At 34.7% G+C, this 13,734-nt stretch overlaps 1 protein-coding gene across 2 annotated transcripts in view; it reads right to left on the reverse strand.

The window, feature by feature from the left end:
* LOC145258327 (unconventional myosin-XV-like) overlaps positions 1–13,734 on the reverse strand; it is a 597,738-nt gene that overhangs the window by 19,314 nt on the left and 564,690 nt on the right. For both annotated transcript variants that reach the window (XM_080116477.1, XM_080116478.1), the window contains exons 55-57: positions 9,312–9,490; positions 4,946–5,023; positions 2,965–3,026 (exon numbers count right to left, since the gene is read on the reverse strand). In XM_080116477.1, the coding sequence (XP_079972603.1) occupies positions 2,965–3,026; positions 4,946–5,023; positions 9,312–9,490 (319 nt within the window). The remainder of the gene's footprint in view (positions 1–2,964; positions 3,027–4,945; positions 5,024–9,311; positions 9,491–13,734) is intronic.

Raw genomic sequence — 13,734 nt, forward strand, 5'->3', positions numbered from 1 at the left:
GTCCACCCTCCCAGGCCTTGCCACTGGGCTTTCCGGTGGGGCAATTTTATTGCTTGCTGCCTGAGGCGCCCCGACCGGGGAATGCCGCGGGGTTACTCAGGCAATTTTTAAAATTGCAGGAGTGCCCCTCCTTTAGGGGAGCCTGCAGGGTTCCCACTTTCCAGGCCTTGTGCCAAATATTGCCGATGTGGGCGGCAATTAAATAACTACCCCATTAATCCCAAAATATTGCAACAATTATGACCTCAGATGTCTCCATGTGTGGCACGCTAACCAATTGAGCCATAGTGGCCAGGTAACTTTGCTACTTAATAATGTAATAGAAAAATGTCCAGAACATGACATCAACCATTCATGTTTGCTCGCAATCTGGCATGAGACGCTGACCAACGAGCAGACGACTTACGGATAAATATTAGAAGAGAAAAAAACAAAAACAAAAAAAAAAACGAAAGTAATTTTTGTAACAAAACTAGCATTTCAGCCCGGCGTTGCCAGGGTGTTTGGAGGTGCATGTTGAGCAAAAAAAAAGAAAAAAAAAGCGGTCAATTTTTTTTAACTTGACCCCTATTATGACCTCTTAACATTTATTGTTTGGGGCTCAAATCAAGTTATTAAGTTAGATCCATATCCAAGGAACCTATATCTAAAATTTCAAGTGTTTAGACCCAAAATTGTCGGAGGAGTTTGGTAGAGTTCTCAAAGGTCAAATCGTTGAACTTTGACCCCTTAATCGCCAAATTTCTGGCCGAAAACCGATCACATCGATTTTCCCAAATCTCAGTACCCTGTATATCAAATTTCGAGTCTATAGACTTAAAATTGACAAAGTTATTGCGTAGGGAAATGTACACAGACAGACACACAGACACGTTCACTTTTATAGATATATAGATAGATAGACTAATAGATTAAACAAAAATATATACGTATACATGAATACATATGGGAACAATTTTTTGTTTACAGTAAAGATTTTACGCAAATATTATGCAAGTATAAATCATGTAGAATATCTGCATGAATATAATTACACGTAATAGTTAACTCTAGATGATCATCCCATAAGAAAACAGAAAAAACTAATAGGGAATTAATTAAAATAAATGTTTAAAAGAATATGCAAATTAGCTAGATCTTTTGCTAGTGAATGCATTTCCACAACCCATATATAAGAAAATTATATTTTCTTTCTAAATAAATAGAAAAGAGGGTTTTTAATATGAATATCAATACACACAAAAGAAAAACGAATTTATAGGCGTATAGATAAGAAATTAATCGGATCCTCAAAAGAATTACATTCCATGTGACGTTAGATGCATCACAGGAAAAAGAGGTTCCGGGGGCGATGGATGTAGATGGAGATACACAAACCTTTTCTTACAATTTTATTTGACAAAAAAAACCAAAAAAAAAAAAAAAAAAAAAAAAAAAAAACCTTTAAAACTTTTTCTTATAAATTTTTCTTTTCAGATAAAATTCTAACAAAAAATAAACTTGCAAATAAAACAAAAAATGCATAATTTGTTTTGAACCCCCCCCTCCCAAAAACCAAACAAACAAACTTTTGTTTACGTTAGGGTTTGTGTTCCTTGATAAAAGCGCTGGTTCAGTTTGAATAAAATAAAATAGGTATTAGATACGTTTGAAGCCAAAACAATGCATTATTACAAAATAAACAGATACTTATTTTGTTTGAAATTTATATTTTAGATTTCAATATAAATTTCAAACAAAATAAATATATGCTTATTTTGTAATGATGCGTTGTTTTTGATTTCAAACTTTTGTTTGCTGAACATTATATATTAAAAATGAAAACAAAAAATACAAAAAATGATTATAGTAAATCCTCCCTCCCAGCATAAATAAAAAAAAAATGTATACCATTAACATACCATATACATTAAATGAATATTTAAAAAAATTACGATAGTTCGTTTTAATTTTGTTTTGTTTTTTTACAATTTCCATTTTTATGTTTCGTATCATGGTTAAGATTTCATCATCAGTGACGCTTGGCATAATTCAGCGGTTGACGTCATTATCGTAACCTTGCTGTAATCACAGCGAGACTACTCAAATAGGATAATGGCGCGTAGGCATATAAACTAAACTCTGCCTGTTCACGCGGACGTAGTCCAAAGCATCTTACGTCACAATGATGTTGTTCTTTTCATCCAATCGGATTACGAAGAAAACCAATTTCAAAAATGTTTTTTTCTGACAGCGTTCGTGGAACCAGTTTGGATTTATAAAAAGGGGATTTTTGCGCCCAAACGAATCAATCGACCCCCAAGCAGCATGCTGTAGACATCAACGTCGATCTCCGTCCCCGGGACGTTAAACGCGCACACACCCGATAATTAATTCTCCTCGTGGACTTACCCTAATGGATTTTTCCCATTTTCTATCTCTTTGCTAAAATAAGCGACGGACTTTTATGTTGTTATTTCTTCATAAAAAGAACTGGTTATTTCTAACCAAAAACTTTCATTTTTCTACTTCATTTCATTTTATTACCTCAGTCGCAGGAGGACTCGTCTAAGAAGAAACCTTCTTATCTTCTCTTTTCATTTATTTACAAGTTTTATAAAATAAATTTTATATTTAATTTATTCATCCGCCTCCGTCATTTTTGTTTGATTGTTCAACAACTCCATTTTATACGCTTTATTTTTAGTTTTATTATTTCGAGTTTGTGGGATTAACACCGACACCCATTAGTCCCGCAACATCATGTTCAGAGCGAACACTTAGATACGCCTGGTTCCAAATCGGCACAAGTACCGAATTTTCAAATTCATTTCGGGACAAAATCAAAGCAAAAATAATTATGAATGAAGTTTGAACTGAAGATCTGTCTCTAGGTGTGGCACACTAACCAATTGAGCCATCGTGGCCAGGTAACTCTGCAAGTTAGTGCTGTAGAAAAACAAAAAACTCTGAACATTTACTTACGCCTGAACTTTGGAAGAATCTCCACTAGCCATTTGAAGCGAAGCAGCCAAGATGGCAATTTTCTTAAAAAAGAAAAAAAAAAAAAAAAATGAAAACATTAAATCAAATAAATTAAAAGGATATACAATAGGCATTGCCACAACAATGTGAAAAAAGGAACGCATGATTCTGTGACGTCAGATTTGTGTTAACTATACGGACTATGGAAAAGCAGAAGCGACTTAATGATTTTTTAAAACCTTTCTTTATCTTCTTCAAACTGAAATTTATAATTAATCTTTGTTATAATTTTGTTAGGTTTTAAGATTTACAGAGTTTAATGATTAATAATATTGTAAACATTTGTACATTAAATATCAAATACGGTTTTAACAGTGTTCATTTGGTTAACTACCGGCTTCCATACTTTTGTTTGGTAAAAAGAGACAAACAAAATATTGGGGAGGCTACAAAATGCTTAATATTTGTGCAATAATATTTTCAAATCGGTTTTAATCTGGCGATAAAATAGTTGACAAGAGCCATGTTTATATTAAAAATTTAATATTTAAAAACAAATTTAAACACAATTAAATAAAAATCTATGCTGTAACGGAACATTTTGAAATAATGGAATTTTAATCGTTTTAATCTTAACACAGGTATGTTTTCACGTTCGGAATGCTTACTACATGGGAACGTTATTTTAAAGCGCCAATTATGTAAACATGATTCCTCGAAATTTCATTATTTTCGTACGATGAAAATTAAAAAAAAAAATTATTACTAGTTTTGCCCTTCTTTTAAATGGTACAAAAGTTATATTGATTATATTCATTTATAATAAAGTTACATCGTTTTACATATGGGGAGGGGGTTACTTCTTTGGTGAATTTTGGGAGGTGCCTAATATACAACAAAAATATAGTACAGTAGAACCCCGGGATACGGTGGCCCTAGGATACGGTTTTGTCAGTTTACAATGTGGAATACGATGTTTTCCGACCGCTGGTTACGGTATTTGCCTCGCCTTGCGGTGTTATTTATAATGTTATTTGATTATATACATAAATATTATATACTGTACTGTTTTTGTTACCAATTTTTAATGCCGTATCCCGGGGTTCTACTATACAGTTAAAAACGAAAAGAACAAGTGAAGCATGCATGGTCCCCTGTGAGTGCACAATGAATGAGTCATAAAAAAAAGGACTAAGTTCAGCATTTACCTCTCACCCCCATTTAGCCCCAAAAGTCCCCAGGGGGTGTCAAATTCTGGTGAAAATGAACAAACGATGTAATTTTAGGCCTTAACATATGTAAATTTAAGTTCGGCATCATGCAAAAAAAGAAATGACGAAGTCCATCATTTGCCTCTCCTCCCCCTTACCCATTGAGCCCCAAAAGTCCCCATTTAACATATTTAAATTTGGTTTAACAATGTTATTAAATATGTTATGTTGAGGATATTTACCAAAACAGGTTGACCCAAAGGATTATGAAACATAATTTCGATTTTGAACTTAACTAAAACCTAAAACGGGATGGGTTGGCTTATCAGCCCTTTTTAGGTTATTTAATGCCAAATCCAGTTTTTATTTAACCCATAGTTGGGACCCTAACAGGTACTACCACTCTGGGTCAGAGTGGGTCTGGGAGCAATGGTTATTAAGAGGTGGCTCCACACACTCCAAAGTCCGCAAGCTGGAGCCTCACCATTGGATATAGTTTTAGGTCACATCCAGGACCAAAACGGGATAGGACACAAAATAATGTTCCGATTACTATGTTCCAGTTCATCCTATTGTGATACTTAATGTTAGCATAATTTGATAATAAATTAACTTCCCCAAAGATTTGGGAATTGGAAAATGGATTTTTGGAGATAACCAAAATAAGGCCTTGGAGGAGTGAGTGGGGTACAATTATGTATTTTTATTAACGGTTTTTCGATTGTTAACCATATTGTCTGATAAACATAAAAAAAGTACTCGGTACTCACATCAACATATTGGCTGTCCTTTGACAATGTCCCTTTCTTCAACAGCAGAAGGTTACCTCCAAGATAATCACGAATGCACTGGAAATAAAAATGTTTTATAGAATTTAGATATTTAAAAAAATTTTTTAAAAACAATACAAATTACTATCCGTTTCACTTTCCAGCTGATCTCAATCGAAACATCTGGGGGTCTTATGTCCCGATACTTTACGATTCATACAATGCAGTTATGACCTTGTTTTAGTAGGAAAATCCTTTTGTAACATCATGGATTGAGACCATTGTCTAGTGTTGAAATCAAACACCGAATTTTAACAAAGACAACGAATGAATGATCGCGGTCTGTGCAGTGCATGCATACAAACATTGATGTAACTTATTCTGAATTATGATTAAAATATTATCTCTTTAGTGCTTTCTTTTTATTCTGGCAAGGTAGGGTAGAATAACAATATCTGTTTGAAATTTCAGACACATCATAGAACCCATGGTAACATCGAAGAGGCTGTTGCATCTGTGAAAAGGCAATCATTTGTGATATGTTTATTTACTTCTGTAATGACTCTGCATAGGTATATAGATTTTTGGAGACAACCGAAATAAGGCCTTGGAAGAGTGAGTGGGGTACAATTATGTTTTATATATATATAAATATATATATATATATATATATATATATATATGGTGTTATTTTATTTTTTAAAGGCGGTGATTTTTAAATTCAAATAAATCCAAGAAAAATATTTTTATTATACAAATATGTGGTTTATTACAAAGATTAATTTTTGGCATTTTTACTTTAAACGCCATTTTGGGTATATGGCATAATCTAGAAGTCTAATTTTTACAAACTTTATTCATTAAATTCGGCTGTAGTTTGGAAATAACATGTCAAATGATGCATTCCAAGTGGTCTGTTGTGTCTGGTTTCTCAGCATAGACATGAGACTTTACAAAGGACTAAATCGGATGGGTGAGGAGGTCAGTTTACAAGTTCATTTTGTGAAATTATTCATTCATCAAATGTTTCCCTCAGTAAATTGATCGTATCATTTGCAAACGCTGCTTGAGGGCCAGTCTCTTCATGATGAATTGCTAAACAAAACTGAACTCAAAATAAGAAAAAGTTTCCAAATCTGCAATAAAAATAGACTTATCAAATTAAAGTTTATTGCCTCTAAAAACACCCTATATATATAGATAAATCCCACAAATTACACACACATATATGTATGATATATATATAATTTGTTTGTATCTAGACAGTATTTTTCCATTGTTAAAGTATAATTGTTTATTGTGCCTTTTCATTTTTTCCAGTTTTATTATCTTTTTTATGGGAAATTAAAAAAAAACAAAAACTGATAGCTACATTGGTTTTGCCACCATTATCCTATCCCATCACCTCATCATGCATCTTGTGAATTCTAACTAAATTTATTGTCCCTCCTTTTATTTACAACAATTTTTAGTTAATACAAAAATAATATATTCCAAAACAAATTTAAAACTCTCTACATAAAAACTCAATACCCAGAATTAATATTGTCTATCAATAATATTTTAAAATGCCCAATGTAATCGTTATCTAGTCACTCAAATTCTGACACCAGAATTTAGTTCATTAACTGTTCCACACAGTCTACAAATACTAAGCATAACTGCTATCAAGATACTGCTTCTTCTACAATTTTGTTCAATTGCTTGCTCACTTAATACGATGATTCGGCAATGAATTGAAAAGCGTTTATTATATCTATGGAACTTAGATTCATTTTTTTTATTTTCACCCTGTCACAAGAAAATAAAGTATGATGCAGAAGTGGCTATTCCCCCCTCTCTCCTTGAATTTTATTTTAAATATTACTCAGACACACCCACCCCACCGCTATCGAGACATTCGGCAACGAAATATCCACGTAATAAACCTACGAAAGGAAGTAAATCAGACACACGCACATCTCCACATGATCCACCGAGTCATTCGTCAAAACACGTACCAAGGCTATGACGAGACGTCACCCATACATCTCACCCCCCCCCCAAACAAAGCAGCGTGCGGGGAAAAGAAGAGAAAAAATTTTAGCGGGAATGATGCGCGGGGCACAAAACACATTAGTCGAGCAAAAGACACGAAACCGATCACGTCGAAAAACGAACATCAACAAAAGATGCTATTAACACCAGCAAATATGATTCGCTCAATTCTAGACTCAATCCCTCGAGCCGAAAAGGGAATATGTCAAAAACTGCCAATACACTTTGGCTCAGATATGTTGGAATGAGATGCATCCCCGATTGGGAGAGGCCCAGCAAACTTGCTCGTCAAATCATCCCAATGTCGGTGTCTAAGAAATAAGCAAGAAAAAATAAAAAAATAAATAAAGGTAGACAGGTTAGGGTTAGGGTAAACGGACATTGAAAGGCATCAGATCGCACGTCAGTAAAGCGAGACTGCCTCACACCATAAAATCGGAAAACCGATTTTTCTCTGATACTTAATCATCGATTGGATGCAATGTCCTCACAGCTAAATATCTTGCAATATCGTCTTACCCCCCCTCTTACTTCATAAATGTTGACTTGATGAACTGAATTATTTCTTTTCTTATTTTGAATATTTTCTGCTGCCTCATATGACTTAACCATTGTTTCATATAGAATAAAAGAAGATAACAAAAAAAGAGGCTATGTTTATTTGAACAGTTTTCTTTATCGTTAACCCCCCCCCCGCTCTTTGACCTGTTGGACGTTTTTTTTTATTATTATTTCTTTGTTTTGGTTGTTGAATTTTAACGAACAATAAATGACGTGTGCATAATATATATATGGCCGTGTTGCTCCGTTATTTAATGGCCTGGTATTTCATCAACCGTGAATCTTATAAGAATATTCCACGACGGAGTTACTGTCCCGAACCTGGGTAAAGTGCTACTTGGTCGTGATAATTCTACGACTGACACGTTCATTTTTTTTTTTTTCATATGATACGTTTCACGAATAAATTCCCTTTTGGAATTTCTCAACAGAGATATACCGTCACAAGACAAAAATATAAGGAAAATCAAAAAAAAAAAAAAAAAAAAAAAATTAAAAACGCATAAATAAAGAGAAGCTCTTTGTCATTTTGAAAAATATTTGTTTCTATATAATAGCATTATAGACAAGACAAAGACATATTGATGCGTAATATTTATTTTGTTTGAAATTTATATTGAAATTTATAAATATATTTTGAAGATATACTTCATCATCAGTATGTTTTTCTTTTCTTTTCTTGCTATGTTGTTGTTGGAGCATAGAATCAGTAAAAGTAATAACGCGTTGTTTTTAGCTTCAAACGTATCTAATACGCATTTATTTTATTCAAACTCAACCAGCGCTTCTATCGAGGAACACAAACCCTAACGTGAATTCCACGTGACCAACCCACCGTTCCGGTACTTGAAAAGACTACCATAACAACAACAAACGGACTTCTACTGATTCTATGCGCCAACAACAACATCGCAAAAAAAAATAAAAAAAGAAGACATACTGATGATGAAGTGTATCTTCGAAATATATTTATAAATTTCAAATGAAATAAATATCTGTTTATATTTGTTTATTTGATATGTAATATATTTTTATTGGTTGGTGGATTGGTGTAAATAAATAACTGATTAAATAAAATATAAAATAAATTATAAAAATAAATAATTCGCCCCTACCCCACACCCACCACCTTTACAACAAAAAAAAAAAGAAAGAAAAAACTATAAACACACAAAGCCTCAATAAAGAAAATGGCAACAGCAACAATCACTCCTGACGACGATCAGATGTACTGATTGAAAGCGCTTGAAAAAAATATGGCCAAACAACAACTTTTGGGCACCATAATATGCAACATGCCAGCTGAAATAAAAAAGACCACTCGGTGAATTGAAAAAATATCCAACAAAATAGGAAAAAAGAACTCAGTCGTGTTCAATCAGACGTGCTTGAATATATATTCAAGCACACATATGTATACATATATATGTGGGGGTACCAAATTGGTTAAAGGGAAAATTATTCCCAACTCGCATTTCGGTAAAAATGCACTTTCATAAATAATTGAATTCATTCAAGACGTATCGAAAAAACAAAAACAACTAACATATAAGTAAATCGCGATATATCCGAACAGTCAGCGAGGTGGACGAGGGGTAAGGGTTTAGGCTTCTTACCATCGGGTCCCGATTTCAAATCTCGCTAGATTCAGCCGAGTCGTAGACGACGAAACACGTGTCAATGGATAATTATTTTTTAAAAATAAAATATATATATATAGTACATGCTGAGAAGAGGGAGGGGGCAAAAATTCCTTAGAGGAACTCACCTGCATAAAGATTAGGTTCGCGTAGGTCTCGTTGTTCATGGAATGGATTGGGAAAAACCAGACCATTCTCTGGAGCATTATTTCATAAGGTTTCTTGCTCCTTTGTAAATCAGCCGTCATATCCAGCAGGTATTCATCTCGACTCAGCCGATGGATCTGAGCATTCGGTTGTCCCGGATCTGCAAAGAGAATTTTGAAAAGACAACAACAATAATAATAAAAGATACATTCCTTCTTTGATGTTAGGTGTGGACTTATCTCTGGGGATTAAACCTTATTGTCCTGATATAGCACTTCGAGATCCTGAGGCACTATACCCACATTGGATATAGTTGCGGATGATACAATGCTCTATAAAAGACATGAAGGGAAAAATGGCGGAAATCATAGGTTGCTTTTGTTTTACGGCATATCAACCCTTTTCAGGTTATTTAATGCCGAATCCAGTGATTTTGAAGAACAATTTTTTAATAGAATATATTTGTTTTGTTTTTTTCAAATCGGTTTCTATCTAACCCATAGTTGGAACCCTAGCAGATACTACCACTCCGGGTCAGAGTGGACCTGGGAGCAATGGCAATTAAAGGATGGCTCCACACTCCCCACAAGCTGGGGCCTCACCATTGGATATAGTTTAAGGTCATATCCAGGACTCAGGAAGTCATAGAGAACGGCCTTTAGTCTGTAGTGGAATGGGGTCGAAAATAGATGATAACATTTAATGCTGCTAAGACTAAGCTTCTTTCTTTTAAACAATTACAATAAGCCTTCTCAACCACCAATAGCCATGATTAGTGTTGGAAATTTATCCGTGTTCAGATAAATTCAATGTGAAACGAATAGCCAGCACAAAAAAAAATCAAAGACTAAAAAAGGGGGAAGTAAACGAATAAAGTCAAAAGGGGCCTTGTTTTAAAATGGAGAAAAAATTTTATTTACAAAATAGTTAGCAAATTGTACCGATTTTCCGATGCCAAAACGATTCTTTTGTATTGTCTTTTTTTATTTTATTTTGTTTAAAGCGAAATCTTCCATTGCTGGTAATCATGATAAAATAATAAATATTTATTGATTTTAAACCAACAGTGAAGCTATAATCGATAGACCCCCCCCACCCCACACACACACGTGTACTTTTACGTTTAGGAAAATATCTGCACATTTAACATGTGCTGTTTTACGGTAATCGGAGAAAAAAATTCAACTATATAGTTAAATATTAAGAGATTTATAAAGAATTGGAATCGGAATCGGTAATTGTATCAGGATCTGGAATTTAGTAGGGACTCTGTAATTGTATCAGAATTGGAGAAAAATATTGGAATCGTCATATATCACTAGTACACATATCTAAGGTAATGACCGGAACCCTAGAAAATGACCTTCAGTATGTAGTGAAATAAGGCTGTAAGTACATGATAACATTTAATGCTACTAAGATTAAGCTTCTTTCCTTTAACAATTAAAAAAATCCTTAATTTAATATTAACACCTATCCTTTAACAACTATATAAAATGTCTTCTCAACCAACGATTTCTATGACAAATAACATCTTACCCGAGTTATGTCGTATAATGGGCTTAACGTACATGGACTAGCAGTTGTGGCCAGTGCAATATATAGAATTAGAAATTGGAGTTCATTGTTTTTAGACTAGACGTTATTAGCACAGGCAAGTTGTTTCTTTATAAACAAGCCGAGCATGCAAAGTCTTCCTCAAAAAGTGAAAAATTTACTTTCACCATGACTAATATTTGTGCAAAATTTTAAAAAATTTCAAGGCATGGTTATCGAGAAAAGTGAAAACGGACGAATGGGAGTTAATTACTAGGTCCAATCTCTTCTTTGTTGGAGACCAAAAAATGTCATAACAAAATTAGAGAGACAGGTCAGACAAAGCAATCACTGACATAGCGTGATGTGGAGTGCCACGTCACAGAACAATTCGTGGAATGCGACTTTAGGGGAAGATTGTTATGAGTTAGTGTGTTTCAGGGAGTTAGAGATAGCAGATTGGAAAAAAAATCTGTCTCTGATTCTCTGAGAAAATGAATTGGCAGAGTTCTCGTGGAGGTGATGAGAGAAATAAATGACAGCTAAAACTATACCAAAATAGAGACCCCACCCTCCTTCTAAGGATGAGAAACAATGTGACTTTGATTGTAGAAAACCATGGTGACTGAATAAAATAAACAGTCCAGAAAGATATGCGACTTGTGTCTGTTGTTATGCATTTAGAGAGCTCTTGTTCCGGATGTGATAAATGGTGACATGTTTGGTTCCCATTTTTTTTTATAAATCCCCCAAAATGGTTGATGCGCCATAATTGGGTAATTCGAAATCGAGAGTAGATGGGACTCTCTTAAGCCATGGTCGTCATGATAAAAAATACTCTTGATAGCCCCGGCGAAGCATCAAGTATTCAGCTACTGACAAGATTTGAATTACACTACAAACTCGTGTGGTGAGTTCTATCTCGGCTAAGGCCGTGCTGGCTGGCTGGCTGTAATTGGAAACATTGACGCGATGCATTGAGGACATTGCTAAAGCTGCTGCAAAGAAGATGGGCTTCATCTACTGTGCTGAAAAGTTACTCACAGAAAAGATTATCCTATATCTTTACAAAAACAAAGAAACTACTTTGTGTAACAGGGCTATTAATGCATACTTAACAGCAGCAGCCACATGACATGTATGCAAATGACTTTGCCAGTGTGTGAGCTGACGTCCCAGTAAAGGAAGAGAAGAAAGACGGAGAGAAAAAAAGGGACATGTAGGTGGCAAGCAACAGAAAAGCATGTGTGCGGCAACAGTGAGGAACCATGTGGGTAAACAGAGGATTTGGAAACACGAGTCAATGCAAGAGGAACTGTTAAAACAAGATGCAACCACATGGCAAACTTTTAAAACAAGATGCAATGCTTTGTTTGGAAAGTACCGTTAATAAGTGCCTTTTATTTCAACTGGAAAAGTTGTCAAATTTTTTTTTCTTTTTGTTCCTTTGCGACTTTCTTAGATACAATGTGTGGGTCTGAGTGTTAAAATCTAATGACACCGTTTAAAAAGAATAACGACAGCACTACACTGGAGTCTGGAGTGGCTTGGGGCTCTAAATGGATAACAACATTTAATGCTACAAAGACTAAATGTTGCATAAAGCAATCCCGGACGATGCCTGATAACCATGTATGTTGCTTTCAAAGACACTCATGAATAGACGATCACACGTATACACATTTCATGAAGAGATGTATTTAAACCCTCATCTCTTTCTCACGACGATATAACATATACCGTCTTGGTGCCGTGTATATATATATATATATATATATATATATATATATATATATATATATATATATATACACGACTATATAACATTTATTCGAAGACGCTAATGCAGTGAGCTCTCCTGGAACATTAATTATAAAGCTCTTATATGGAATTAACATCTGTTTTTTCGATTTCCAATATAAAGCATTCTTGCTCGTCCGTGTTTTGCAGGATTTTGAAATATTATTCTATAGATGTATAGCACAAACACAAACCTCATGATATTATTGTACCATCTTTGCACAGCACAGATACTACACTTCGATTCTAGCCCAATGCCCAGGACAGGGTCCAAAAGTAGCCAACCTAATAGGTCCCGAACTGTCATCTAAACTTCAGCCCCTGTCCCACCGACGTAATGTTGCATCCCTCTGCCTGTTTTACAAGTATTTTAATGATGGATGCTCTGACGAACTGCAAGCCCTTGTACCCCCTCGATGAAAATACCCCCGACAAACCCGACAAGCAGCGAAGTCCCACCTCTACACAGTTGAGTTTCCTAGATGTAAGAAAGCTTTTTACTCTAATAGCTTCTTCCCCAGAACTGCAGGACTTTGGAATTCTCTTCCGGCTTCCTGCTTCCCCTACTGTACTGACATGCAGAAGTTCAAGTGTAATGTAAACAGACACCTTGCTGCTCAACTCCCTACATAGTAGCCCTACAACTTAGGTCTACATCAAAGTGGCAACATGCCTGGTTTGGGGTGAAAGTGTAACTAAAAAAAAAAAAAAGAAAAAGAAAAGAAAAAAAAAGTATATTAGCAGCGACACCAGATGAACTTTTAAAATTGTTTGCATCTTTTAAATTCAATTCCTGATCTCGTTCTCAAATGTCGTTACTCCTGGATTTTCTTCTATACTCTCTCAAGTACTCAATTTCTTTTTATGAAAATCATCTTCTCCCTTATTGTTGGAAGGAGTCCATAACTTTAAATATGCCAGTGATCTAACATACACCGGCTTGATGTCGTTTATATATAAATATATATATTTCGGTTTTATACAGTGCGAGGTCGAACTATCATCTCAATATCATTGAGGCGTTAGTCATTAATAACTCTCAACCCAGCCTGTGTAGACAAAAGATTT

The sequence above is a fragment of the Euprymna scolopes genome, chromosome 33 (assembly GCF_053919585.1).
Source record: "Euprymna scolopes isolate OS-2025 chromosome 33, ASM5391958v1, whole genome shotgun sequence".
In the NCBI taxonomy this organism is placed as follows: Eukaryota; Metazoa; Mollusca; class Cephalopoda; order Sepiida; family Sepiolidae; genus Euprymna; species Euprymna scolopes.